Source organism: Salmo salar, chromosome 25, assembly GCF_965601325.2.
Source record: "Salmo salar chromosome 25, fSalSal1, whole genome shotgun sequence".
NCBI classification, from domain to species: domain Eukaryota; kingdom Metazoa; phylum Chordata; class Actinopteri; order Salmoniformes; family Salmonidae; genus Salmo; species Salmo salar.
Genome location: NC_138315.1, coordinates 7,767,967 through 7,795,202, shown reverse-complemented (window position 1 = coordinate 7,795,202; position 27,236 = coordinate 7,767,967). Strand labels below are relative to the sequence as shown.

The following is a 27,236-nucleotide window of genomic DNA, read 5'->3' as shown; positions in this document are numbered from 1 at the left end:
AACAAAACTGCATATCTAAGGCTGGTCTGTCCAAGAAGTGAGGCTAAACATGAGGCTAAACGGTAGGCATGTTCTCTTTTTTCAAGCATTCAGGGAGGGTTTAGATAAAAAATATATTTTGCTGTAGGGAGGGCCATGCGTTTGCATTTTAGAGGTCCAATTTTCTCCATGTAACCCTTATTATAAATAATGTTCATTCCCTTAAGCGTTCCCTTTAAATATGGTGCACCTTTAAGTTCGAATTTTGTCGAAAGACTAGAATATTTTCAGAGAACGGGTTCAGAATATTCGGGATCAATGAAAGTATGATTGATCCCAAATATATTCATACTCGTCTCTGTTCCAGCACCAATTGGTAGATAAAAATAAATACTCTGTTCTTGTAGATGATTTAGGTTTAGGAAAGTATTTATGAATCATAAAAAACAGGTCTGGAGAGCCTTTACGCACAAAAGTCAGAAAACGATGGATTGATTCATTCTTAAAATTGCCACATTCAGTTCTTCAACCCATGGTAACGTTGGAAGATTTGTGTACATAGACAAAGTAGGGAGAATAGTGTACAATAGTAGGCTATAACCTCGTCTATTGCCTACACTAACCATGGAACTGTTTGATGACACGGCCAAGTATTGCCATGCGTCGGGTTCGTTCAAACTGTTACGGCTTGGTCTGCTCTCCGCTCAATAACCATTTAATTTTTTATTTAACCAGTTAGGCCAGTTGAGAACAAGTTCTCATTTACTACTGCGACCTGACCAAGATAAAGCAAAGCAGTGCGACAAAAACAGAGTTACACAAACAAATGTAGTCAATAACTCAAAATAAAATAAAAAAATATGTACAGTGTGTGCAAATGTAGAAGAGTAGGGAGGTAGGCAATAAATAGGCCATAGAGGAAAAAATTATTAAAATGTAGCATTCATACTGGAGTGATAGATGTGCAGATGATGTGTAAGTAGAGATACTGGGGTGCAAAAGAGCAAGAGGGTCATTAATAATATGGGGATGAGGTAGTTGGGTGTGCTATTTTCAGATTGGCTGTGTACAGGTACAGTGATCGGTAAGCTGCTCTGACAGCTGATGTTTAAAGTTAGAGAGATAAGACTTCAGCTTGAGATTTTTGCAATTCGTTCCAGTCATTGGCAGGAGAGAACTGGAAGGAAAGGCAGCCAAAGGAAGTGTTGGCTTTGGGGATGACCAGTGCAATATACCTGCTGGAGCGTGTGCTACGGGTGGGTGTTGCTATGGTGACCAGTGAGCTGAGATAAGGCGGGGCTTTACCTAGCAAAGACTTATAGATGATCTGGAGCCAGTGGGTTTGGCGACGGATATGTAGTGAGGGCCAGCCAACGAGACCATACAGGTCGCTACATTACTTTTTTTAATCAACTGTTAGTAATGATCTTCAGCAACAACCAACAGCCGTGATGGCATTTACAGAGGAAGCAAATGAAGGTAAACAAAACAATGTAAATAAATGGAACAATAATGTAGGTTACACCAACTGAAGAGAACAAACAGTAAATTGGTAGTTGAATGTGTGGTTATTAGGCCTACTGACAGTCGATACTGATATTTAACATGATAGAAATAGGACAGAGAAAGTCAGGGGTGCCAATAATTAAGACATTTGAGATTGCCCATGCCCACAAGTTTTAAAAACTCCCTAGTCCTTGACGATGACAATACCCATAACATGATGCAGCCACCACCATGCTTGAAAATATGAGTGGTACTCAGTGAGGTGTTTACTCCAAACATTACTTTGTATTCAGGACATTCATTTCTTTGCAGTTTTACTTTAATGCCTTATTGCAAACAGGATGCATGTTTTTGAAATGTTGTATTCTGTACAGGCTTCGGTCTTTCCATTCTGTCCATTAGTTTACCATTTTGGACTAACTAAAATGTTGTTCATCCATCCTCAGATTTCTCCTATCACAGCCATTAAACTGTTTTGAAGTCACAATTGGCCTCAGGTTGAAATCCCTAAGCAGTTTCCTTCCTCTCCGGCAAATGAGTTAGGAAGGATGCCTGTATCTTTGTACTGAGTTGGTGTATTGATACGTTACGTGCGCCTCTTGGAGAGAACGCAACACCCTGCTACACCGAACTCCCGATGGAGTGAAAGAGGTATGTGATTGTAGGTGCCGGTAAGGATGACAGAGGCAGAGAATATTACCGTTTACAGGGAATTTATTTCCTTAACACGGTAATGTGGGGAAAAGGGGCTGGACAGAACCAAAGCAAAGAAAGTAAACGTTAAAGAGTCCCCTCTCCTACCTTACCTGCCTACCCACTATTTACCTAACCTTTTAGCACTTCCTGGCATGCTAACCAAAAGACAGGGGGTGGTCCGCCCAGGTCTTACCTAGTGCGCATAGACAGTAAATACTACGGGTTATGTATGCCCGCAGGCCTCTTGCCTAAACACTCCCAAGGTGTCTTCCCCTTCCCCCCTGGGAACAAAAACAGAATAATTACTAACGTAAAGTGAACAATATCAATAATGCCAAACACAGTCCTTTTGGCATACACATAGCTCAGAAGTAGCAGCTACAAAATACTTTCAACAAAACTGTTACTGGGCAACAACCAAAACAGGACATCAAAGCTCTCTCTTCCTGACAAAGGCTTTTATCCAGCTGGAGAAGGAGTTGGTAATTGAAAACAGCTGTTTCCCCTGACAAGAGGGAGGGTTCAGAGCTCCAATCATCAATGGAGCTGACCAATCAGCTGCTGAGAATCCAGGAAGCCATTTCCTGAAATACAAACACAAAACACAGAAACTGGGGAATGTAACAATACCATCCACAGTATAATTATACTGTACAAAAATATAAACGCAACATGTAAAGTGTTGGTCCCATGTTTCATGAGCTGAAATAAACTATCCCAGAAATGTTCAATTTCTCTCAAATGTTGTGCACAAATTTGTTTCCATCCCTATTAGTGAGCATTTCTCCTTTGCCAAGATAATCCATCCACCTGACAGGCATGGCATATCAAGAAGCTAATTAAACAGCATGATCATCACAGTTGCACCTTGTGCTGGGGACAAAGCATTACAAGCATTTCGCAATAACATCTGCTAAACATGTGTATGTGACCAATAAAATTTGATTTGAAAGCAAATATTGCAGTTTTGTCACAAAACAATGCCACAGATGTTTCGAGCTTCGATGGGGCATGCAATTGGCATGCTGACTGCAGGAATGTCCACCAGAGAACAGAATGTTAATTTCTCTACCACAAGTCGCCTCCAAAGTCATTTTAGAGAATTTAGCAGTAAGTCCAACCGGCCTCACAACTGCAGACCACGTGTAACCATGCCACTCCAGTACCTCCACATCCGTCTTCTTCACCTGCAGGATCGTCTGAGACCAGCCACCCAGACAACTGATGAAACTGAGGAGTATTTCTGTCTGTAATAAAGCCCTTTTGTGGAGAAACTCATTCTGATTGGCTGGGCCTGGCTCCCAAGTGGGAAGGCCCACCCATGGCTGCGCACCCTGCCTAGTCATGTGGAATCTATAGATAAGGCCTTAATGAATTTGTTTCTATTGACTGATTTCCTCATATGAACTGGAACTTGGTAAAATCTTAGAAATTGTTGAATGTTACGTTTATATTTTTTGTTAAATGTAATAACTTCACGGTGCTCAAAGGCATATTCAAGTGAATGCTCTTTTAATTTTTTACACATCTACAAATCGGTGCCCTACCTTGCAAGGCATTGGACAACTTTGTGGTTGAATCTGTGTTTGAAATTCACTGCTCGACTGAGGGACCTTACAGATAATTGTATGTGTGGGGCACAGAGATGAGGTAGTCATTAAAAAATCATGTTAAACACTATGACTGCACACAGAGTGAGTCACTGCAACTCATGTGACTTGTTAAGCAAATGTTTACTCCTGAACTTATTTAGGGTTGCCATAACAAAGGGATTGAATACTTGTTGACTCAAGACATTTCAGATTTTCATTTTTAATTAATTTGTAAAAATGGCTAAGAACATAATTCCACTTTGACATTATAGGGTATACACAATAGGCCAGTGACACAAAATCCAAAAAGTGAAGGGATGTGAATACTTTCTGAAGAAACTGTAGTTTATTCCAAATATGAACACTGAACAATTACAAACCACTGATATTCACTGTAAATGAACTAACATGACTTTTGAAAAACTTGCCTGATATGATATCACTTTATAGGGGGAATTAGCAGAGGAATCTTCAATCCATTAGATTGAATAAATCCATCTAAATCTCAATTCATGTTAGGGATCATTAGTTGTATTCCTTGATGACCTTTAATCATGTTTGCTCAACTAGGCAAAATGTTAATCTGTCTTTTTTGCAGGCAAATTATGATAACCACAGAACTAGATAAGAAAAGAAACTATATTTCTATCCACATGATGGCAGCAGCATGTACTGTATTTCATGTCCAAGTGTAGGCGGGGAAAAAAAAAACATTTATTCAGTGCCTCTGAGAAATGATACAGCACATACTTGTTACAAAAATACTGGTTCAGTCAAGACAACAGTAGCACTATAGCCAAAAAAGTCTCAGAAATTCAACAACACGAGGCTAATACAAAGTGTCTTAATAAAATGCATCTGGGTTTCCTCAACCATCACAGTCAGCAGTCACTTCAATAGAGATTAGCACACAATTTAACTCAAAACATTTTCAAACCCCAATGGTAGGTTATTATGAACTGGATTTTCTTTTTTGATTAACACCTTCCATCAAATTTGTCTCAGCCTCTGCTTTACAGGCCTTATAACTTATGTCTTGGATATAAACATGGCACATTTTGACAAGGACATATCAAAGTAACCTTCACCAAAAGTAAAATGTCAAGTAAACAGAAAAGTTCTATATGGAATTTAAAGAAATCATATTTATAATCACATTTAACATATTTGTGACCTGATACATAACATTATAGCAATATTCTTTCTAAGAATCATCATATCTTATCTGAGTTTTATTTACTTTTAAAAAATGTATTTATTTATTATTTTACCCCTTTTTCCCTCCAATTTCGTGGTATCCAATTGGTAGTAGTTACAGTCTTGTCTCATCGCTGCAACTCCCGTACGGACTCGGGAGAGGCGAAGGTCGAGGGCCATGCGTCCTCCGAAACACAACCCAACCAAGCCGCACTGCTTCTTGACACAATGCACATCCAACCCGGAAGCCAGCCGCACCAATGTGTCAGAGGAAACACCATACACCTGGTGACCTGGTCAGCGTGCACTGCGCCCGGCCCGCCACAGGAGTCGCTAGTGTGCGATGAGACAAGGATATCCCTGCCGGCCAAACCTTCCCTAACCCGGACGACGCCTGGGAGGTTATTTACTTATTTTTATAAAACAATTATCTTGGGAGCAGATATCAACTCAGAATTTCTTATCAGAATCTCTTTTGACATGCATTTCTAAAAGCCACACACTCATACTTGCAACTTACAGTTTTCCATATTAGGTTATGAAACTCGCCCTCACCTGTGTAAATGTATGAAATATTGTGACTGCTGACTACAATATGGGTTAGGGCATTTTACATTTGTTGTTACTTTTCCAAATCATATCGTATGTTCTCACATAACTTCATTTCAAAATAAATAACTATTCTCTTCTTTAATTTTAAAATATTATTTAAAAGGTTGCCCCCTTAGTAAACCACAAGCCTTAAATGAAATGAAAATAAAACAAAAATGTGGAAAACGCTACATCAAAAATGTATAGCTAATTGAATATACCAAATTTGAAGACAGTTTAAAAAGTAACATTGATAAAAACAAAAATAAAACAGACATATCATATACAATATATATTTTTTAATGGATACAATAAAAAATGCTGCCGCAGTTAGCTTCTCTTCTCTTGTTCAACCCCTTGGAAAATATGTGCCAATGCCCTGAGAAAAGGGCAAACACCTCTATGTTCGACCCGTCTCTTTGGCATTATGGAAGGGATGAAGAAGACAATGGCGAGCTTCTCTGCCAGGCAAGAGCTGCAGAACCAGTTTGTAGGACGTCATGTTTTGGAGGCGTGGGAGGGAGGAATGAGCCTATTTGGATAGTGGTATTGTGTTTACTAGGACCAAAGAAACAGGGACAGGTTTTTTCTTATTTTTTGGAATGAGAGAGATAGCTGTTCTCGATGCACAGCACTATGTAGGAGTTAGAGCAGCTACTGGGCAACTGTTGTAGGAGCTGGCCAGTCTGCAGTGAGGACGCTAGGCCAGTCACTGCACGGTCTCCTGTCCTCCATGTCTCGCAGTAGTTATCTGTCTGGCGGTGACCCTCGCTGCTAGAGCCGTGCCAGACCATTTTCTCTGGCCTGAAGGGAAACAATTTGGAATAAATTATGTTAATCACCTTAGGTACATCCCTTTATTAGATACATTTTAAGAAATCTATTCCAGCTCACAGTAAAGTTGTAATACAGTGCCTTCACTGTTGGCCTGGCATATCACACATACAAAGACTACCACTTAGCCTACCACAATTTATAACAAAGGAATTTTGTTTATGAGGACATTCATTAAAATAATAAGAAAGTAACTATTTGCCATAAAAAGAAACATACTGCACTATTAGACTGACAATTTAAAAAAAAGTTGTGTGTGATAAACTCAGCAAAAAAAGAAACGTCCCTTTTTCAGGACCCTGTCTTTCAAAGATAATTCGTAAAAATCCAAATAACTTCACAGATCGTCATTGTAAATGGTTTAAACACTGTTTCCCATGCTTGTTCAATGAACCATAAACAATTAATGAACGTGCACCTGTGGAACGGTCGTTAAGACACTAACAGCTTACAGACGGTAGGCAATTAAGGTCACCGTTATGAAAACTTAGGACACTAAAGAGACCTTTCTACCGACTCTGGAAAAACACCAAAAGAAAGATGCTCAGGGTCCCTACTCATCTGCGTGAACGTGCCTTAGGCATGCTGCAAGGAGGCATGAGGACTGCAGATGTGGCCAGGGCAATAAATTGCAATGTCCGCACTGTGAGACGCCTAAGATAGGGAGACAGGACGGACAGCTGATCGTCCTCGCAGTGGCAGACCACATGTAACAACACCTGCACAGGATCGGACAGGTACAAGATGGCAACAACAACTGCCCGAGTTACACCAGGAACGCACAATCCCTCCATCAGTGCTCAGACTGTCCGCAATAGGCTGAGAGAGGCTAGACTGAGGCCTGTTGTAAGGCAGGTCCTCACCAGACATCACCGGCAACAATGTCGCCTATGGGCACAAACCTACCATCGCTGGACCAGACAGGACTGGCAAAAAGTGCTCTTCAATGACGAGTCGCGGTTTTGTCTCACCAGGGGTGATGGTCGGATTTGCGTTTATCGTTGAAGGAATGAGCGCTACACCGAGGCCTGTACTCTGGAACAGGATCGATTTGGAGGTGGAGGGTCCGTCATGGTCTGGGGAGGTGTGTCACAGCATCATTGGACTGAGCTTGTTGTCATTGCAGGCAATCTCAAAGCTGTGCGTTACAGGAAAAACATCCTCCTCCCTCATGTGGTACCCTTCTTGCAGGCTCATCCTGACATGACCCTTCAGCATGACAATGCCAACAGCCATACTGCTCGTTCTGTGCGTGATTTCCTGCAAGACAGGAATGTCAGTGTTCTGCCATGGCCAGCGAAGAGCCCGGATCTCAATCCCATTGAGCACGTCTGGGACCTGTTGGATCGGATGGTGAGGGCTAGGGCCATTCCTCCCAGAAATGTCTGGGAACTTGCAGGTGCTTTGGTGGAAGAGTGGGGTAACATCTCACAGCAAGAACTGGCAAATCTGGTGCAGTCCATGAGGAGGAGATGCACTGCAGTACTTAATGCAGCTGATGGCCACACCAGATACTGACTGTTACTTTTGACCCCCCCTTTGTTCAGGGACACATTATTCAATTTCTGTTAGTCACATGTCTGTGGAACTTGTTCCGTTTGTGTCTCAGTTGTTGAATCTTATGTTCATACAAATATTTACACATGTTAAGTTTGTTGAAAATAAACACAGTTGACAGTGAGAGGACATTTATTTTTTTGCTGAGTTTATATACACTTTTTGAGAGTTACAATTTAGGCTCGAGGCATGGGGGGGATATGGACCGGTATTGCTAGCAAGCTTTGCTCTGACTAGCTTATTGAGCAGCAAGTTGTGGCTATTGCAATCTAGCTGGTAAGCTGCTAAAAATTGGTATCATCTAAATGGATGTTGTTAGCTAAGTGGCTAGCTATTTGTATTTTAGCATGCATACACAGAGCTGTCAATGTTAGCTTAGCAAAAACTTAAGTAAAAACGTGCATAGCTAGCTACAGTATCTACGTAGCCACCTTAACTCTTTAAACTATAACATTGGCAAACTCTTAGCTTGTCCCATTTTCTTCTTCGTAATTTGCTAACTCACTGAGAATAGTTTGACAATGACGTAACTAAGTTGAACAACTCATCTTAGCTAGCCAGCAACTAGGATTTTGATGCATTAGATGCACTTTGTAAACACACTTTTTATTTTGTTGTTCAGTGTCTGAGAGACCAACACTCACCATGCACTGTCCCTGAGGATATCTCTGCCGTCAAAGGAGTAGATTGATGCATTTTCCTCCATCCTCCCCTCAGTCTTACTGAACAATGACTCCCAGCTATTAAATAGCACATGGTCCTAGAGAGAGAGAAAATATACACTCAGTGGCGAGTTTATTAGGTACATCCATCTAGTACCAAGTCGGACCCCTCTTTGCCTCCAGAATAGCCTGACTTTTTAGGGGCATGGATTCTAGGTGTGTCGTTCAAACGTTGCTCAATTGGTCCAAGGGACCTAATTTGTGCCAGGAAAACATTCCCCACACCATTACGCCACCAGCCTGTACCATTGACACCTCACAGGTTGGGGCCATGGACTCATGCTGCTTACGCCAAATCCTGACTCAGCCATCAGAATGAAGCAATAGGAACTGGGATTCGTCGGACCAGGCAACATATTTCCACTCCTCAATTGTCCAGTGTTGGTGATCGCGTGCCCACTGTAGCCACTTCTTGTTTTTAGCTGATAGGCGTGGAACTCGGTGTGGTAGTCTGCTGCAATAGCCCATCCATGACAAGAACCGGTGACTTGTGCATTCCAAGATGCCGTTCTGCACACCACTGTTGTACCGTGTCATTATTTGCCTGTTTGTGGCCTGCCTGTTAGCTTGCACAATTCTTGCCATTCTTCAACCTCTCTCATCAACAAGCTGTTTTTGCCCACAGGACTGCCACTGACTGGATGTTATTTTTGTTTGTCGCACCAGGAGGCCGGCTGTTTGAGATTCGGGAACCGGCGCGCCTGGCACTGACGATCGAACAACGCTCAAAGTTGCCTAGGTCACTTATTTTACCCATTCTAATGTCCAATCGAACAGTAACTGAATGCCTCGATGCCTGTTTGCCTGCTTTATATAGCAAGCCACAGCCATGAGACTCAAGGATAAAATGAAAACCCATGGTAGCATCGCATGACTGATTCTTAACCTGTTAGGGCTAGAGGGCAGTATTTGCACGGCTGGATAAAAAAAATGTACCCGATTTAATCTGGTTACTAATCCTACCCAGTAACTAGAATATGCATATACTTATTATATATGGATAGAAAACACTAAAGTTTCTAAAACTGTTTGAATGGTGTCTGTGAGTATAACAGAACTCATTTGGCAGGCAAAACCCTGAGACATTTTCTGACAGGAAGTGGATACCTGATGTGTTGTATTACCTTTAAACCTATGCCATTGAAAAACACAGGGGCTGAGGAATATTTTGGCACTTCCTATTGCTTCCACTAGATGTCACCAGCCTTTACAAAGTGTTTTGAGTCTTCTGGAGGGAGATCTGACCGAACAAGAGCCATGGAACGATGATGGCCCATTAGACACCTGGCGCGCGAGTTCATGTTGGGTACCCTCGTTCCAATACGTTATAAAAGAGAATGCATTCGTCCACCTTGAATATTATTCATGTTCTGGTTAAAAAAGGCCCTAATGATTTATGCTATACAACCTTTGACATGTTTGAACGAACGTAAATATATTTTTTCCCCTCGTTCATGACGAGAAGTCCGGCTGGCTTAGATCATGTGCTAACAAGACGGAGATTTTTGGACATAAATGATGAGCTTTTTTGAACAAAACTACATTCGTTATGGACCTGTGATACCTGGAAGTGACATCTGATGAAGAGAATCAAAGGTAATGGATTATTTACATAGTATTTTCGATTTTAGATCTCCCCAACATGACGTCTAGTCTGTATCGCAACGCGTATTTTTCTGGGCGCAGTGCTCAGATTATTGCAAAGTGTGATTTCCCAGTAAGGTTATTTTCAAATCTGGCAAGTTGATTGCGTTCAAAAGATGTAAATCTATAATTCTTTAAATGACAATATACTATTTTACCAATGTTTTCTAATTTTAATTATTTAATTTGTGGTACTGACTTGACTGCCGGTTATTGGAGGGAAACGATTTCCTCAACATCAATGCCATAGTAAAACACTGTTTTTGGATATAAATATGAACTTGATAGAACTAAAAATGCATGCATTGTCTAACATAATGTCCTAGGAGTGTCATCTGATGGAGATTGTAAAAGGTTAGTGCATCATTTTAGCTGGTTTTATGGTTTTGGTGACCCTGTCTTTGAATTGACAAAACATTACACAGAACTCTTGTAAATGTACTGTCCTAACATACTCTAAATTTATGCTTTCGCCGTAAAACCTTTTTGAAATCGTAAAACGTGGTTAGATTAAGGAGATGTTTATCTTTCAAAGGGTGTAAAATAGTTGTATGTTTGAAAAATTTGAATTTTGACATTTATTTGGATTCAAATTTGCCGCTCTTGAAATGCACCTGCTGTTGATGGAGTGCACCACGGGTGGGACGCTTGCGTCCCACCTAGCCCATAGAGGTTAACAGTGTTGTATTGAAATAATCTCTAGAATTTCCTGAAATGGCAATGAATAGGTTACTTCAATAAACTCAATTTCAATTTGGTGTAAGAAGTAGGATCCCAAAGTCTAGACTCATGCTTTCTTTAGTATATGTTTACACACCTTGAGGTTTAAGATGGGGAGGCTGTCTCTGTCGGACTTGCGAACGATGCTGTAGAGGTCCTGGAGCTTGGAGGACAAGAAAGCCCTGAAGGTGCCCTTCAGGCCCACTGCACGAGCCTGCTGGAAACACAGGAAGTCTGCCCCTCGAATGCCCCGCATGTTGCCCACTTGGGGAGTGTTCAAGGCGATCAGGTGGAGCTGAGCAGAACCCCCCCCCAGATTTGAGTTATAAAAACAGCTTGGCTTAGGTCTACACACACAATTTAGATGAGACCATTTGTTAGATACATGCTTTCTCTGAAGGCACATTAAATGATGATAAGATACTCACTCCTGGCCCTGATGTGTGGACGTGACCGGCAGGCTGGGGAACTGGAGGGGGAACAGGTTGTCTCTGGGGGGTGATGTGATATCGTCTTTCGGGCTGGGTGGGATACCTGTTCTCAGGCTGCACAGGGATGTAGCGGCCATCTGTCTGAGGGGGGTACCTAGGGTCAGTCTGAGAGGGGTATCTGGGATCATACTGAGGGGGTTCTCTGGGGTCGCGATTGTTGGGTTGGGCGGGCCTGGGGATCTCAATAGGCTGGCGAGGAGGAGGCACGATGGGGTTGGTGGCAGCACCGCCTTGGGAGAATTGTTCAGCTCCATTGTTGGCCGAGTGGTCCTGGGATTGGGGGTAATTGACGACAGGGGGAGGCTGGACTGCCGCTACTTCGTTGTCCTGGAGATTAAGAGCAACAGTGATTAAGTAAAATAAGCAAGCCTTGGACAAGTAAGCCTTGTCTGAGCCAGAATTGCCCATAAGGCAGGAGCCTTTCTCCTGATTCTGTAGCGTGAGGCAGCTTGATGAGCAAGTACACCCCCTGGACAGGACACTAGCCTATCGCAGGGCCTTACTCCCAATCCATCTCCTTAATGCTGAGTGCCAAGCTGAGAGGCATCGGGTACCATTTTTTGAGTCTTTGGTATGACTCGACCAGAGTTCAAACCCCCAACCTTCGAATCTCAGGGCGGACACTCTAAGCACAGGTCATTTGAGATGACAAGTCATCCTTGATTTTATGACTGACTCTGTTTCCTCAAATAGCTATTTATTAAATAAGTTCATACATTGACTTTGTTTTATTTACTCATTTTCATACAACTTACCAGATCTCTGTAGAAGGGACTGTAGTCACTGAGCTGGAATATAATAAGAATATAAAAAAAGTGCATACATTTTTTTGCATAGTTACTTTTTTCACGTTTATGGTCTTTTAATGTGCACTTAAACCAACTTTGAGTGTACATCTCCAGCTCCTACCTTACTAACACGTCTCACATGAAAGAAAAATTAATGACTTCACCATGATTTGTCTGAATCCATTGCGGACTCGGATGTAGAGATCTGTTTTGTCGACAATGTAGATGAGGGTGCCCTCCGACTGGCGCCTTGCAGTAGCAATCATGGTGTCGTATGACCTCAAAACTGTCACCTGGGGAGACCAATACATATTATAGTACATTTACAAGATTGCAGGCATCAATCAGAAAAACAACTAGTGAATCTTAGTAGTTATGATGAATAAATTGACTTTCAACCACAAAAAGAAAACAACAATGTAAAATACACCTTCACAATCTTTGCATCTGCTTTTTTCTGAGGTCCCTTGCAATCACTCCACTGAATCCACTTAACTGAAAACAGCAATCTGTGGTTTCGGCATGGTAGCCATCTAACAGAATGGTTAAACCAGTTCGCCTATGTCGAACCGTGAGATGACCACTTACCCCTGAGGTGTGACCAGGAATTCCAGGTGGTCCAGCAGGTCCGGGGGGGCCAGGAATACTAATGGCTGTGATGAAGAAACAAATATGATGATGACGATATAATATAGCTGCTTCTTACAGAGTGTCAAGCACGTTGTGTACTAACCCAAGATTAGGTTAAGGAGTGTAGGCAAGCCTATCGTTATTCCTTAATATCAAACGTCCATGGACCATATGTTATGTTCAGTGGCAGGCTGGCTCTGGCAGCCAAAACAGCCAAATATTCCATCTAAATGGGAATCGATTCTCAATTGCAATACGGTTCTAGAAATACAAAGCCCTTTAATTTCATATCACGACAAAATAATTTCACCAATGCAAAAAATACACTTGTATGTACACTGTTTTAACACAGATGCTGCTAACAGTATTTTTCAGTAACAACACTTTTCTGGTGTCCTTCCGTACACAGGTGTTCGGAGCACGCTAGATCGCTAATTAGCACAGGTGGTTGCCTCTGTCTCCCATTTGTGTTCCGTAAACAAGCGCTGTAACATGGAAATACAATATGTCCATGTGGGAACCCTTGCCCTATAAAGCTGTGTAGTAATTTAACCTTTTTTTATTTGTATTATTTCTCGCTGATATGAAAGTTAAGTTCCAAATGTTTCCAAAAACGTGTCGTAAAAGAGATGTATTGACGTTTAGACCGGAGCATTGCCACTAGACATATTCATGAATAAACAAATGTTTAACATTACCATCTATGAATGGGCAAGTGCTGTACCTCACTCCATTCCACCACCAACGTAAAATTTACAGAGGGTGTATACCCTATTGAATAATGTATTGTGACATTGTGTTTGTCACTGGTTAGGAAACTCACGGTGGGTAGGTCTGTAGGCCCCTGGTAGTGAGTGGGACCCTGTGGGCCCGGGAGGACCTGGTGGGCCTGGGTTTCCTGGACGACCGTCGTAGCCAATCCCTGGGGAGCCTGGTGGGCCCTGTGGACCAGGGGGGCCCGTGATGGAATCTCCCTTTGGACCCTGTGATGAAAAATGAAGGAGAAAATAAAGTTTAACTTTACTTGTACCCCATTCATTATAAGACTCTCTTTTCATTGTTGATAGCAAGAATTGAGAGATATCATAAGTCTTAATGACTGATTTCAGGCTGTGACAAGTTCCTTTAAACAGGCATGATATGTATCTATACATATAGATTGTTGAATCGTACAGTATCAATGTTTTATCATTTGACAAACATATGCCAGGAGATGTGTGTTGACTAGTACCTTCCTAACAGATTAATATATAATGTAATGTCCTCTCAAGTTCTTACCATAAGTCCTGGGTTTCCAGGGGGTCCTGGCGGGCCTTGTTGTCTTCCAAAACGGGGGTCATAATAGCCACCACTTGGCTCTCCTTTCTCCCCCTTCACGCCTGTATCGCCGCGCTCTCCTTTCAGGTCATTCTGCAAAGAAAAAACAGCTATTAATGCTCTGTCCTGGCATGGTAGCATTATGTAGGATAATAGTATTTAAGAATCTGGACTGGAAATGAAGGGCTCTTTATGCCAAATGAAAGTGGTGAGAGAAATAAAAAGGCAAAATGCACAGAGATGAATGAAATCAAGACAAATGTTTGATTGGAGAACAACTCAATTATATATATATATATTTTATAATTTTAGGCCATTTTCTCCACAATTTTGTGTTCTCCAAAACATGACCCAACAAGCAGCGCTGCTTCTTAATACACTGCTCATAGCAATGTGCCAAATCAGCGCTTTTTGCATGAATGTTTACGTCATCTCGTCCAGTGTTCCAAGACTTACCCACCTACTATTTTAGCTACTATATCCCTGTAAGTAATTAATACTGTAGTCTTAGCAAGGTCCTGAAAAATCAAATAGCAATATCCGAGATTCAAGTGAACACAGAGACCAAATGATCAAGTTGGGTTCACAAATTATATATAGATATATTTATTGCAGTGCTGCAAGGAGAGAGTTTGTGCACCAAAACAGTACAACAGTCTCTCAATTGTACTTCCCTAAAGAGAGGACATTTATACAGATACACAAATAACTCCTCACAAGGTCACAGATAAGCGTATGTCTAGGCAGTGGATTAATACAGACTAGACTAGGGCTGGGCGGTATATCGTATTTTAGGATATAACGGTATTGACGTATGGACAGGTTTGGGTTTTTACTTTACCTTCAAGAACGGTATTTGAATGTTTGGTTTGTTAAATGTGATATGCCATGTGTAATGTCCATTTTTATAGTTTACTTCACTACTTGAGACTGCTATCTCACTCTCCATTCTGCTTTCCACACAGATCCAGCCATGCCACCTGTCATTCAAGGAGCGCATTTGTTGTTCCTCAACCACTGAGACTTGCAGTTATATGGTCATTGCAGCACAGGCAACAATGTTAATCACAACAATGCTGTTTTCACATTGCTTCTTCATATAAATCCACTAGTGTTCTATAATTACACTATTCGTTTGTGTTTCTTACATCTGCAAACAGCTAGTTTGTCTTTTCTTAGCAAGTTAAGCTTAAGTTAAGCCTAAATCTTGTTAGCTGCTAATGCTAATCACTAGCTAGCTAATAAATGTACTGAGTCAGAGCAAACGTAAATAGCTATACAGCCTGATAATACCAGTGATGGTGTAGACCTAAATCAGAATGTTGTTTGTGCAACAGTATCTTCTAAATCAAATAGGAATGAAGCGAAGCAATAATATGTTGGCTACATGAAGTAGCTAAGAGAAAACATTCAATGTAGCCAAAGATTATAGGGACCCATAGGAAACACTCAAACTTTGGTTCCTACCCTGTCACAATAACTCCTCCCTGGCATTTTCACTCATTGTCATGTCAAACAACATTGTATTCAAAGTGCCCACTATTATATTCTAAATATAGAATTAGCATAAACATTATATTTCCATGATTCCAACACTTCACCCAAGTGTTTTGCTCTAAATCACAACTGCAACATTTGGTTAAAAATAAGGACTAGATTGTTTGCCCATAATGTGCAGCCCTACGTGGCAATGTGGAAATGATCTCAAATGAGTGCAGGAAATTGATGCAAATGCTGACTATTTTTGGTTGAAGTTGAATTGAAGAGTATAAAAATGTTGAGAGTAGAAAGACCCATTGAAATCACTTAGAATGTACAGTTGAAGTCGGAAGTTTACATACACCTTAGCCAAATACATTTTTTTACAATTCCTGACATCTAATCCCAGTAAAAATTCCCCGTCTTAGGTCCGTTAGGATCATCACTTTATTTTAAGAATTTGAAATGTCAGAATATTAGTAGAGAGAATGATTTATTTCAGCTTTTATTTCTTTCATCAAATTCCCAGTGGGTCAGAAGTTTACATACACTCAATTAGTATTTGGTAGCATTGCCTTTAAATTGTTTAACTTGGGTCAAATGTTTCAGGTAGCCTTCCACAAGCTTCCCACAATGAGTTTGGTGATTTTTGACCCATTCCTCCTGACAGAGCTGGTGTAACTGAGTCAGGTTTGTAGGCCTCCTTGCTTGCACATGCTTTTTCAGTTCTGCCCACAAATGTTCTGTAAAATTAAGGTCAGGGCTTTGTGATGGCCACTCCAATACCTTGACATTATTGTCCTTAAGCCATTTTGCCACAACTTTGAAAGTATGCTTGGGGTCATTGTCCATTTGGAAGACTAATTTGTGACCAAGCTTTAACTTCCTGACTAATGTCTTGAGATGTTGCTTCAATATATCCACATAATTTTCCTCCCTCATGATGCCATCTATTTTGTGACGTGCACCAGCCCCTCCTGCAGCAAAGCACCCCCACAACATGATGCTGCCACCCCCGTGCTTCATGGTTGGGATGGTGTTCTTCGGCAAGCAAGCCTCCCCCTTTTTCCACCAAGCAGTTCTATTTTTGTTTCATCAGACCAGAGGACATTTCTCCAAAAAGTACAATCTTTGTCCCCATGTGCAGTTGTAAACCGTAGTCTGGCTTTTTCAATGGCGGTTTTGGAGCAGTGGCTTCTTCCTTGCTCAGCGGCCTTTCAGGTTATGTCGATATAGGACTCGTTTTACTGTGGATATAGATACTTTTGGACCTGTTTTCTCCAGCATCTTCACAAGGCCCTTTGCTGTTGTTCTGGGATTGATTTGCACTTGTTGCACCAAAGTACGTTCATCTCTAGGAGACAGAACGTGTCTCCTTCCTGAGAGGTATGATGGGTGCTTGGTCCCATGGTGTTTATACTTGCGTACTATTGTTTGTACAGATAAGCGTGGTACCTTCAGGCGTTTGGAAATTGCTCCCAAGGATGAACCAGACTTGTGGAGGTCTACAATATTTTTGGCTGATTTAAAAACAAAAATCCCATGACGTCAAGCAAAGAGGCACTGAGTTTGAAGGTAGGCCTTGAAATGCATCCATAGGTACACCTCCAATTGACTCAAATGATATCAATTAGCCTATCAGAAGCTTCTAAAGCCATGACATAATTTCCTGGAATTTTCCAAGCTGTTTAAAGGCACAGTCAACTTCTGGCGCACTGGAATTCTGATACAGTGAATTATAAGTGAAATAATCTGTCTGTAAACAATTGTTGGAAAAATTACTTGTGTTGTGCACAAAGTAGATGTCCTAACCGACTTGCCAAAACTATAGTTTGTTAACAAGAAATTTGTGGAGTGGTTGAAAAACTAGTTTTAATGACTCCTAAGTGTATGTAAACTTCCGACTTCAACTGTATGTGTTGCCACCTTAGGGTCATGCGCTACTCAAAGAAAATGTTGAACTTGTGTTATTCAAAAACATACTCAAATATCGTCCAACTTGTTTTAGATACTGTGATATGATATTTTGGCCATATTGCCCAGCCCTAAACTAGACTGTGGAAAAGTACAGAATAGTACATGGAAAAGAATAGAATGTTAAAAAAAGAACAGAGTATCAGAGTATATTGAGACACAAATAACTTCATTATCCATCTTCCATCCTAACAGTAGTACTATTAATTGTAATACTTTCATACCTTGAATGTAAAAATGTCGAAGTTAGAGGCCACACCTGTAACAAAATATCACGATAAGCATACAGGCTGAATTGTAGCCTAAAGACAAAACGAAGTGGTTATTATTATCCCTGTACTTAGTGTGCTATATTGAGACATAAATCTTACCTGGCGGTCCTGGGAGACCTTGAGCTCCGGAATCACCTTTCTCCCCCTTTGTTACTACAAAAAACAGAGCACATGTAAAAATATATATATATATATATATATATATATATATATATATATATATATAGATTGTAGAAAATAAATATGGAAACATTTCCATGGGAAATGAATATAATTTGTATCACTATTGTAATGGATGTATGCACTACCCATGCCCAATGGCAGTCAAATATAACTTTTTATGCGATAATGGAATGGATTGTGATATCTAAATTACACCTTGACTGCAGTATTTGATTTTCCAGTTTCAGTTAATTTCCCAAATCGAGGTGAAAGCTTCAGCCTAATTTCTTGACAGTAGATTGATCATGAATCCCTCTTTCTTCAATAGCTGAATCAAATTGAAGGTAGATGGGGAACGGTTTGTCTCCTTAAATAATAAAAACTGTCTAACTTCCTTTTGTTGACTGCTAGGTACAGTGCATTCGGAAAGTATTCAGACCGCTTCCTTTTTTTGTTACGTTACAGCCGTATTCTAAATTTGATATAAAAAAATATTCTCAATCTACTCTTCGATCAGCAGGTAAGGGTGCTTCCGAGCGGGCTAGATGTTCTTTATCATTTGGCCACCAGATTTTCCACCCATGCTCCTTGTAGGACAGATCACTGCACTCTATACTCCTCTGTAAACAGGTCATCTCTGTATACCCGTTGCAAGACCCACTGGTTGATGCTTATTTATAAAACCCTCTTAGGCCTCACTCCCCCCTATCTGAGATAGCCCTCATCCTCCACATACAACACCCATTCTGCCAGTCACGTTCTTTTAAAGGTCCACAAAGCACACACAAGGAAAAAGTCAAGAATCATATCACTTCCACCTTACCTGTCACCCAAGACCCACTTCAATTTGCTTTCCGCCCTAAGAGGTCCACAGACGATACAATTGCCATCACACTGCCCTATCCCATCTGGACAAGAGGAATACCTATGTAAGAATGCTGTTCATTGACTACAGCTCAGTATTCAACACCATAGTACCCTCCAAGCTCATCATTCAGCTTGAGGCCCTTGGTCTCAACCCTGCCATGTGCCCTTTGGGTCCTGGACTTCCTGACAGGTGGTGAAGGTAGGAAACAACATCTCCACTTCGCTGATTCTCAACACTGGGGCCCCACAAGGGTGCATGTTCAGGACACCTACAGTGAGGGAAAAAAGTATTTGATCCCCTGCTGATTTTGTACGTTTGCCCACTGACAAAGAAATTATCAGTCTATAATTTTAATGGTTGGTTTATTTGAACAGTGAGAGACAGAATAACAACTAAAAAATACAGAAAAACACATGTCAAAAATGTTAGAAATTGATTTGCATTTTAATGAGGGAAATAAGTATTTGACCCCTCTGCAAAACATGACTTAGTACTTGGTGGCAAAACCCTTGCTGGCAATCAGAGTTCAGACGTTTCTTGTAGTTGGCCACCAGGTTTGCACACATATCAGGAGGGATTTTGTCCCACTCCTCTTTGCAGATCTTCTCCAAGTCATTAAGGTTTCGAGGCTGACGTTTGGCAACTCGAACCTTCAGCTCCCTCCACAGATTTTCTATGGGATTAAGGTCTGGAGACTGGCTAGGCTACTCCGGGACCTTAACGTGCTTCTTCTTGAGCCACTCCTTTGTTGCCTTGGCCGTGTGTTTTGGGTCATTGTCATGCTGGAATACCCATCCACGACCCATTTTCAATGCCCTGGCAGAGGGAAGGCGGTTCTCACCCAAGATTTGACGGTACATGGCCCCATCCATCGTCCCTTTGATGCGGTGAAGTTGTCCTGTCCCTTTAGCAAAACACCCCCAAAGCATAATGTTTCCACCTCCATGTTTGACGGTGGGGATAGTGTTCTTGGGGTCATAGGCAGCATTCCTCCTCCTCCAAACACAGCGAGTTGAGTTGATGCCAAAGAGCTCCATTTTGGTCTCATCTGACCACAACACTTTCACCCAGTTGTCCTCTGAATCATTCAGATGTTCATTGGCAAACTTCAGATGGGCATGTATATGTGCTTTCTTGAGCAGGGGGACCTTGCGGGCGCTACAGGATTTCAGTACTTCAAGGAGTATTGTGTTACCAATTGTTTTCTTGGTGTCTATGGTCCCAGCTGCCTTGAGATCATTGACAAGATCCTCCCGTGTAGTTCTGGGCTGATTCCTCACCGTTCTCATGATCATTGCAACTCCACGAGGTGAGATCTTGCATGGAGCCCCAGGCCAAAGAAGATTGACAGTTCTTTTGTGTTTCTTCCATTTGCGAATAATCACACCAACTGTTGTCACCTTCTCACTAAGCTGCTTGGCGATGGTCTTGTAGCTCATTCCAGCCGTGTGTAGGTCTACAATCTTGTCCCTGACATCCTTGGAGAGCTCTTTGGTCTTGGCCATGGTGGAGAGTTTGGAATCTGATTGATTGATTGCTTCTGTGGACAGGTGTCTTTTATACAGGTAACAAGCTAAGGTTAGGAGCACTCCCTTTAAGAGTGTGCTCCTAATCTCAGCTCATTACCTGTATAAAAGACACCTGGGAGCCAGAAATCTTTCTGATTGAGAGGGGGTCAAATACTTATTTCCCTCATTAAAATGCAAATCAATTTATAACATTTTTCTGGATTTTTATGTTGTTATTCTGTCTCTCACTGTTCAAATAAACCTACCATTAAAATTATAGACTGATCATTTCTTTGTCAGTGGGCAAACATACCAAATCAGCAGGGGATCAAATACTTTTTCCCTCACTGTACAGCACCCGACATCACAGGAAGGCCAAAAAGATCATCAAGGACAACAACCAACCGAGCCACTGCCTGTTCACCCCGCTCCCATCCAGAAGGCGAGGTCAGTACAGGTGCATCAAAGCTGGGAACGAGAGACTGAAAAATAGCTTCTATCTCAAGGCCTTCAGACTGCTAAACAGCCATCACTAACACAGAGAGGCTGCTGCCTACATACTTGAAATTATTAGCCACTTTAATAAATGGAACACTAATCACTTTAATAATGCCACTTTAATAATGTTTACATATCTTGCATCACTCATCTCATATGTATATACTGCATTCCGTGCTTCTACACCTGCATTGCTTGCTGTTTGGGGTTTTAGGCTGGGCTTCTGTACAGCACTTTGAGATATCAGCTGATGTAAGAAGGGCTATATAAATACATTTGATATACATTCTATACTATCTATTGCATCTTAGCCTATGCAACTCTGACATTACTCATCCATATATTCTTATTCCTTCCTTTACTTAGATTTGTGTGTATTAGGTATTTGTTGTGGAATTGTTAGATATTACTTGTCAGATATTGCTGCACTGTCGGAACTAGAAGCAGAGGCATTTCGAAACACTCGCAATAACATCTGCTAACCATGTGTATGTGACCAATAAAGTTTGATTTGATTTCATCCCTGGGTCGCTCCTCTTTTCAGTTTGCTGCAGCTAGCAACTGGAATGAGCTGCAAAAAACACTCTTCATTCAAAGACTCAATCATGGACACTCTTACTGACAGTTGTGGTTGCTTCGCGTGATGTATTGTTGTCTCTACCTTCTAGCCCTTTGTGCTGCTGCCATGTTGTGTTGCTACCATGTTGTGTTTTCATGTGTTGATGCCATGCTGTGTTCTTGTCTTAGGTCTCTCTTTATGTAACAGTGGCCTCCATCATTTCTAAATGGAAGACGTTTTGAACCACCAAGACTCTTCCTAGAGCTGGCCACCTGGCCAAACTGAGCAATCGGCGGGAAAAGGGCCTTGGTCAGGGAGGTGACCAAGAACCCGATGGTCACTCTGACAGTGCTCCAGAGTTCCTCTGTGGAGATGGGAGAACCTTCCAGAAGGACAACCATCTCTGCAGCACTCCACCAATCAGGCCTTTATGGTAGAGTGGCCAGACGGAAGCCACTCCTCAGTAAAAGGCACATGACAGCCCGCTTGGAGTTTGCCAAAAGGCACCTAAAGGACCTTAAGACCATGAGAAACAACATTCTCTGGTCTGATGAAACCAAGATTGAACTCTTTGGTCTGAATGCCAAGAGTCACGTCTGGAGGAAACCTGGCACCATCCCTATGGTGAAGCATGGTGGTGGCAGCATCATGCTGTGGGGATGTTTTTCAGCGACATGGACTGGGAGACTAGACAGGATCGAGGGAAAGCTGAACAGAGCAAAATACAGAGAGGTCCTTGATCAAAACCTGCTCCAGAGCGCTCAGGACCTCAGACTGGCGCGAAGGTCCACCTTACAACAGGACAACGACCCTAAGCACACAGCTAAGACAACACACAAGTGGCTTCGGGCAAGTCTATAAATGTCCTTGAGTGGCGCAGCCAGAGCCCGGACTTGAACCCGATCGAGCATCTCTGGAGAGACCTGAAAATAGCTGTTCAGCGACGCTTCCCATCCAACTTGACAGAGCTGTAGAGGATCTGCAGAGATTGGGAGAAACTCCCCAAATACAGGTATGCCAAGCTTGTAGCGTCATACCCAAGAAGAGTCGAGGCTGTAATAGCTGCCAAAGGTGCTTCTACAAAGTACTGAGTAAAGGGTCTGAATACTTAAGCAAATGTGATATTTCAGTTTATATTTGCACAAATGTCTAAAAACCTGTTTGAGCTTTGTCATTATGGGGTATTGTATGTAGATTGATGAGGGGGAAAAATTACTTAGTCAATTTAAGGCTGTAACGTAACAAAATGAGTAAAAATCAAGGGGTCTGAATACTTTCTGCCTATGTGCCATGATTTAATCCTCTGTCTTCGAGAGGTTTCATCGTTAGGTATAACGTTTGATGTAAAAACAACAAATAATTGTCAGCATACCTGGATAATTCCTTGAGGCGTCATATCCCTGCAATAAATAGGAAATGGCACATTTAAACATTTTCCAGTATTTTGCACACAAACATGATATCCTGTTTCCAATATTGGACAAGTCAATCTTGTCCCTCCCTCTTTCAGTCTGTGTTACTCTGTTTGGTGCTGAATGAACACAACCCTGGTTTTGGGTATAAGGATTCTGATAAACTTACGTTGAAGCGGTCCACAGGCACAGCTGGTCCGGGTGGTCCCGGCGGCCCGGGTGGGCCTGGGACACCCTGGAAACAGAAGACATTAAGTTACTTTCAGTTTGTATTAAAAGCTAAGTTGAATCACATCTAAAAGACAGTGCACTTCCATTGTATCGTAAACAGGCACAGTACATTGTTATAAGCATGTGGCACACTTACTGGGTAGCTAAATCCAGCTCCTGTGGATGGCTCTCCTTTTTCACCCTTGTATCCGTTCACACCAGGACGACCCTGTAGGAAACAGACATAGATAGTTAGAAACTATGAAGGCCTTACACATGGAGCATTCACTAGAGATAAATACTACTACTAGTAGCAGTAGTAGCAGCATTCCATATCGATACTTTCCTAACTTGTGCATAATTACACACACACTGGCAATATATGTTATGTACCATTGATACCAAAGAGACTAAAATGCACTCGACCTACACAGCATTTTGGCAACTAAAAGATAAATGTGAACTTTTTTTGACACGCTACTGAGCACCTACTGTAATTGTAAAGTTCTAAATTCAGCTCGAGTACTTACAGGTCTTCCGGGCATTCCAAATTCACCCTTTATCCCAGGAGGACCATACTGCCCCTGTACAAACAACAATACATCAATCATATGAGACCCAAACACAAAACACATTCACTCTAAAATTATTTTTGAGAGGGATCAATGAAATACAGTGCCTTGCATAAGCATTCATATCCCTAGGATTTCTTCACATTTTATTGTGTTACAAAGTGGGATTTAAATGTATTTAATGCTACTTTCTTTTTGTCAACAATCTGCTCAAAATACTCAATTGTAAAAAAAAAATTGATAACTATTATAGTCCTTGTAGAAGTATTCAGACCCTTTGCTCAGGCAAGCCTAAATTCATTCAGTAGTAAAAATGTGGCTTAATAAATTACATGGACTCACTCTGTCTGAAATAATAGTGGTAGACATGATTTTTGAACGAATAACCCTTTTCTTTGTCCCCGATACATTTCTAAGGTACATCAGTGCTGTATTGAATTCAACTATAAAGACCAGGGAGCTTTTCAAAAGCCTCAAAGGACAGTGATTGGTAGATGGGTAACAATAAAAAAAATCAGACAGTGAATATCTTTTAACATGGGCAAGTTAATAATTATGCTGTGGATTATGTATCAAAGATACAGTCGTCCTTGTGAACTGAGCTGCAAGACAGTATTTAAACTGCTCAGGAATGTTTCCATGAGGCCATTGGTGATTTTAAAACAGTTACCGAGTTTAATGTCTGTGTTGGGAGAAACCTGAGGATAGATCAACAACATTGTAGTGACTTCCCAATAATGAATTAAATGACAGAGTGAAATGAAGAATACAAATATACAGAATAAAAATATACCAACACTTGCATCTTGTATGCAACAAGGCACTAAAGTAATACTGCAAAAAAACATCAAAGGATTCAACTTTTTGGCCAAAATGCAAAGCCATATGTTTCAGGCAAATCTAACAACACATTACTGAGTAACTGCCTCCTTATTTTCAAGCATGGTGGTGGCTGCATTATGGTATGGGCATGCTTGATATCGGCAAAGACTGCAGAGTTGTTCAGGGTAAAAAGAAACAGGATGGAGCCTAGCATAGGCAAAATCCTAGCGGAAAACCTGCTTCAGTCTGCTTTACACCAGACACTAGGAGAGGAATTAACCATTCAGCAGGACAATAACCTACAACAAAAGGCAAAAATCACACTGGAGTTGCTTACCAAGAAGACAGTGAATGTTCCTGAGTCGCCAAGTTACAGATCTGACTTAAATCTGCTTAAAAATCTATGGTAAGAAAATTTCTGTCTAGCCATGATCTCCAACATCTTGACGGAGCTTGAAGAATTATGAAAAGAATAATGGGCTATTCCACAATCCAGGTGAGTAAAGCTCTTGGAGACTTACAGTGGTTCGTCGTTTAAAAGTTGCAACATACTGCGGTGCAGCTTGCATGGTGCCGCAGAATTCTATGGCACGTTATTTAAGTGTGAACCACTGGTACCATTAATGCTAGTTAGTGCTAGTTTGACCACCCGAGGGCATCTTTGAGAAGCATTCGATAGCCTTCAATAGTGGCTGTACTAGAGAATTAGAAACCTTTTTTGTAAGAACATAGTATATGGGACTGATTTCAAGAAATGTTGCTTAATTCATGTGAATAATATTATGGTGTTTCTATTCCAAGAAAAACGAAAAACCCTCTGGGTTTCCGTTAGGACGGAACGGAAAATATAGCGCTGTACAATGTGACGGTCGGGAGTACAGTACTGGGCTGTTTAGCTAAAGAATCCTCGTGTCGTGCGGGCACGAGGGAGACCGGGGGTTCAATTTAGTGATTGGGAGGAAGAAGTAGGCTGTCCCTGTAAATAAGTATTTTAACTGACTTGCCTAGTTAAATAAAGGTTACACTAAGAACACAACATTTCTACACCCCAATTTTCTAATTCTAGTCTAATCAATACCCAAACGGAGATTAAGTGAAAATAAAAATCTCATTGATTTATCAAGACAAGTCCCCATGCTTGTCTCAGAGCAGCACGAAACGGTGCTAAAATAGTTGGAGGGTCCACCCCCCAACCTCCCCCTTTCGCCACCTCCCTTCCCCATGAGATAGGTCGGTCTTCTGTGCGCGGCTCTGTGGCCCATCCAGTGCCCCCTTCCCTTGTGCCTTGAACCTCGCTCGTTTTCAGTGGATACAGCTGGAGAACTGCAAGGCAATCCCATTGTGCGCCACTCGGAAGCCATGACCAATATATATTGCCCTGCTGATATCAGGGTTAATAATATATCTGTGAGAATATCCAACAGGCTTTTATATAATTCTAAATTAATAATAGTAATCACTTTGTTTAAAAAATATATGTTTTGTTTTTAGAGGGAGAGAAATCAAAAACCTACAGTCATCTCATGGGTCTCCCAGTCGAGGCCAGCATGTGTATTGAACCAGCATCTGTAGCAACACAGCATGCACTGCTATGCAGTGTCTTAGACCGTTGTGCCACTCAGGCACTGTACAACGTGACTGGTCGGGAGTGGCCTACAGTACTACAGTAAGAGCAAAATAATCCTAACAAAATAAAAGAATAAGTAATACTGAAGTCGTGCACAATTATCAGTTTCTATTTAGGTATATGTCAACCATTCATTGTTAGTTAGAGAAACAGTAGGACCCAAAAGCATAATCTTACTCCCCCTTGCGCTGGTCTGGAGCAAATTAGTGGTGACGCAGGGTACTGTACTAAACCACAAATTACCTCTAAATCCTGGAACATAATCTCAAAATGTTTTAGTGGAGCAACCACTGTACCCAAGATTGGCGACTTACCCAAGAAGACTCAAAGCTGTAATCGCTGTCAAAGTTGTTTCTAATATGTATTGACTCAGGGAGCTGAATACTTATGCAGTGACTATATTCTAGTTATTTAATTTCTAGCTATCTTTAACAAATGTAAAACAAATCTTCCACTTTGAAAGAGTATTTTGAGCAGATTGTTGACAAAATTGACAAAATGCATTTTAATCCCACTTTGTAACACAATAAAATGTGAAGAAATCCAAGGGGTATGAACACTTTTGCAAGGCACAGTACATGGCAGCTGAATTAATTCAAGGTAAACTCAGCTATACGCCTTTACCATGAGGAACGGGCCGAGTTCTGACACAAACAAAGACTGCGTGAAGTGAGGGTGTACTCGTCAGCATTTGTTGTCACGTTGCAGAAGAGAGAAGTGTACTGTGATGCATATGTGCAGATGCTTAACAGCATCTGTGTTGGTGCTGACAAGTGCAGCCACTTTCCTCACACTCTCTCTTGACAACATCTTTGACCCTGCTGTTGCTTGTGACCAGTGTTGGGGGTAACGCCTCACAAAAGTAACGCCTTACGTAATCAAATTACTTTTACAAGTAATGGATTACAGTAATGCGTTACTTTTTCAAATTGGGCAATATTATTACAGTTACTTTGTCAACTGACTTTCAGAATCAAATCTCTCCTCATTTAGTTCTCGAGCAAGTGGA

The 27,236-nt window shown here is 41.3% G+C and overlaps 1 protein-coding gene and 1 long non-coding RNA gene across 6 annotated transcripts in view; both read right to left on the bottom strand.

The window, feature by feature from the left end:
- Nucleotides 1-2,181: 2,181 nt before the first annotated feature.
- Nucleotides 2,182-3,612, bottom strand: LOC145864014 (uncharacterized). The gene is made up of 2 exons (XR_014382606.1): nucleotides 3,348-3,612; nucleotides 2,182-2,765 (listed from the first exon to the last, which is right to left on the bottom strand). It is a non-coding gene; the product is annotated as an uncharacterized LOC145864014 (long non-coding RNA).
- Nucleotides 3,613-4,097: 485 nt separating this feature from the next.
- Nucleotides 4,098-27,236, bottom strand: part of col18a1a (collagen type XVIII alpha 1 chain a) — a 176,222-nt gene continuing 153,083 nt past the window's right edge. For all 5 annotated transcript variants that reach the window (XM_014172893.3, XM_014172890.3, XM_082968850.1 and 2 more), the window contains 15 exons: nucleotides 23,737-23,790; nucleotides 23,364-23,435; nucleotides 23,166-23,231; nucleotides 22,957-22,984; nucleotides 18,089-18,142; nucleotides 17,942-17,976; nucleotides 14,226-14,357; nucleotides 13,771-13,930; nucleotides 12,906-12,970; nucleotides 12,482-12,610; nucleotides 12,285-12,317; nucleotides 11,467-11,856; nucleotides 11,136-11,333; nucleotides 8,597-8,712; nucleotides 4,098-6,365 (listed from right to left, as the gene is read on the bottom strand). In XM_014172893.3, coding sequence (XP_014028368.2) covers nucleotides 6,152-6,365; nucleotides 8,597-8,712; nucleotides 11,136-11,333; nucleotides 11,467-11,856; nucleotides 12,285-12,317; nucleotides 12,482-12,610; nucleotides 12,906-12,970; nucleotides 13,771-13,930; nucleotides 14,226-14,357; nucleotides 17,942-17,976; nucleotides 18,089-18,142; nucleotides 22,957-22,984; nucleotides 23,166-23,231; nucleotides 23,364-23,435; nucleotides 23,737-23,790 — 1,746 coding nt within the window. In that variant the 3' untranslated portion in view covers nucleotides 4,098-6,151. The remainder of the gene's footprint in view (nucleotides 6,366-8,596; nucleotides 8,713-11,135; nucleotides 11,334-11,466; nucleotides 11,857-12,284; nucleotides 12,318-12,481; nucleotides 12,611-12,905; nucleotides 12,971-13,770; nucleotides 13,931-14,225; nucleotides 14,358-17,941; nucleotides 17,977-18,088; nucleotides 18,143-22,956; nucleotides 22,985-23,165; nucleotides 23,232-23,363; nucleotides 23,436-23,736; nucleotides 23,791-27,236) is intronic.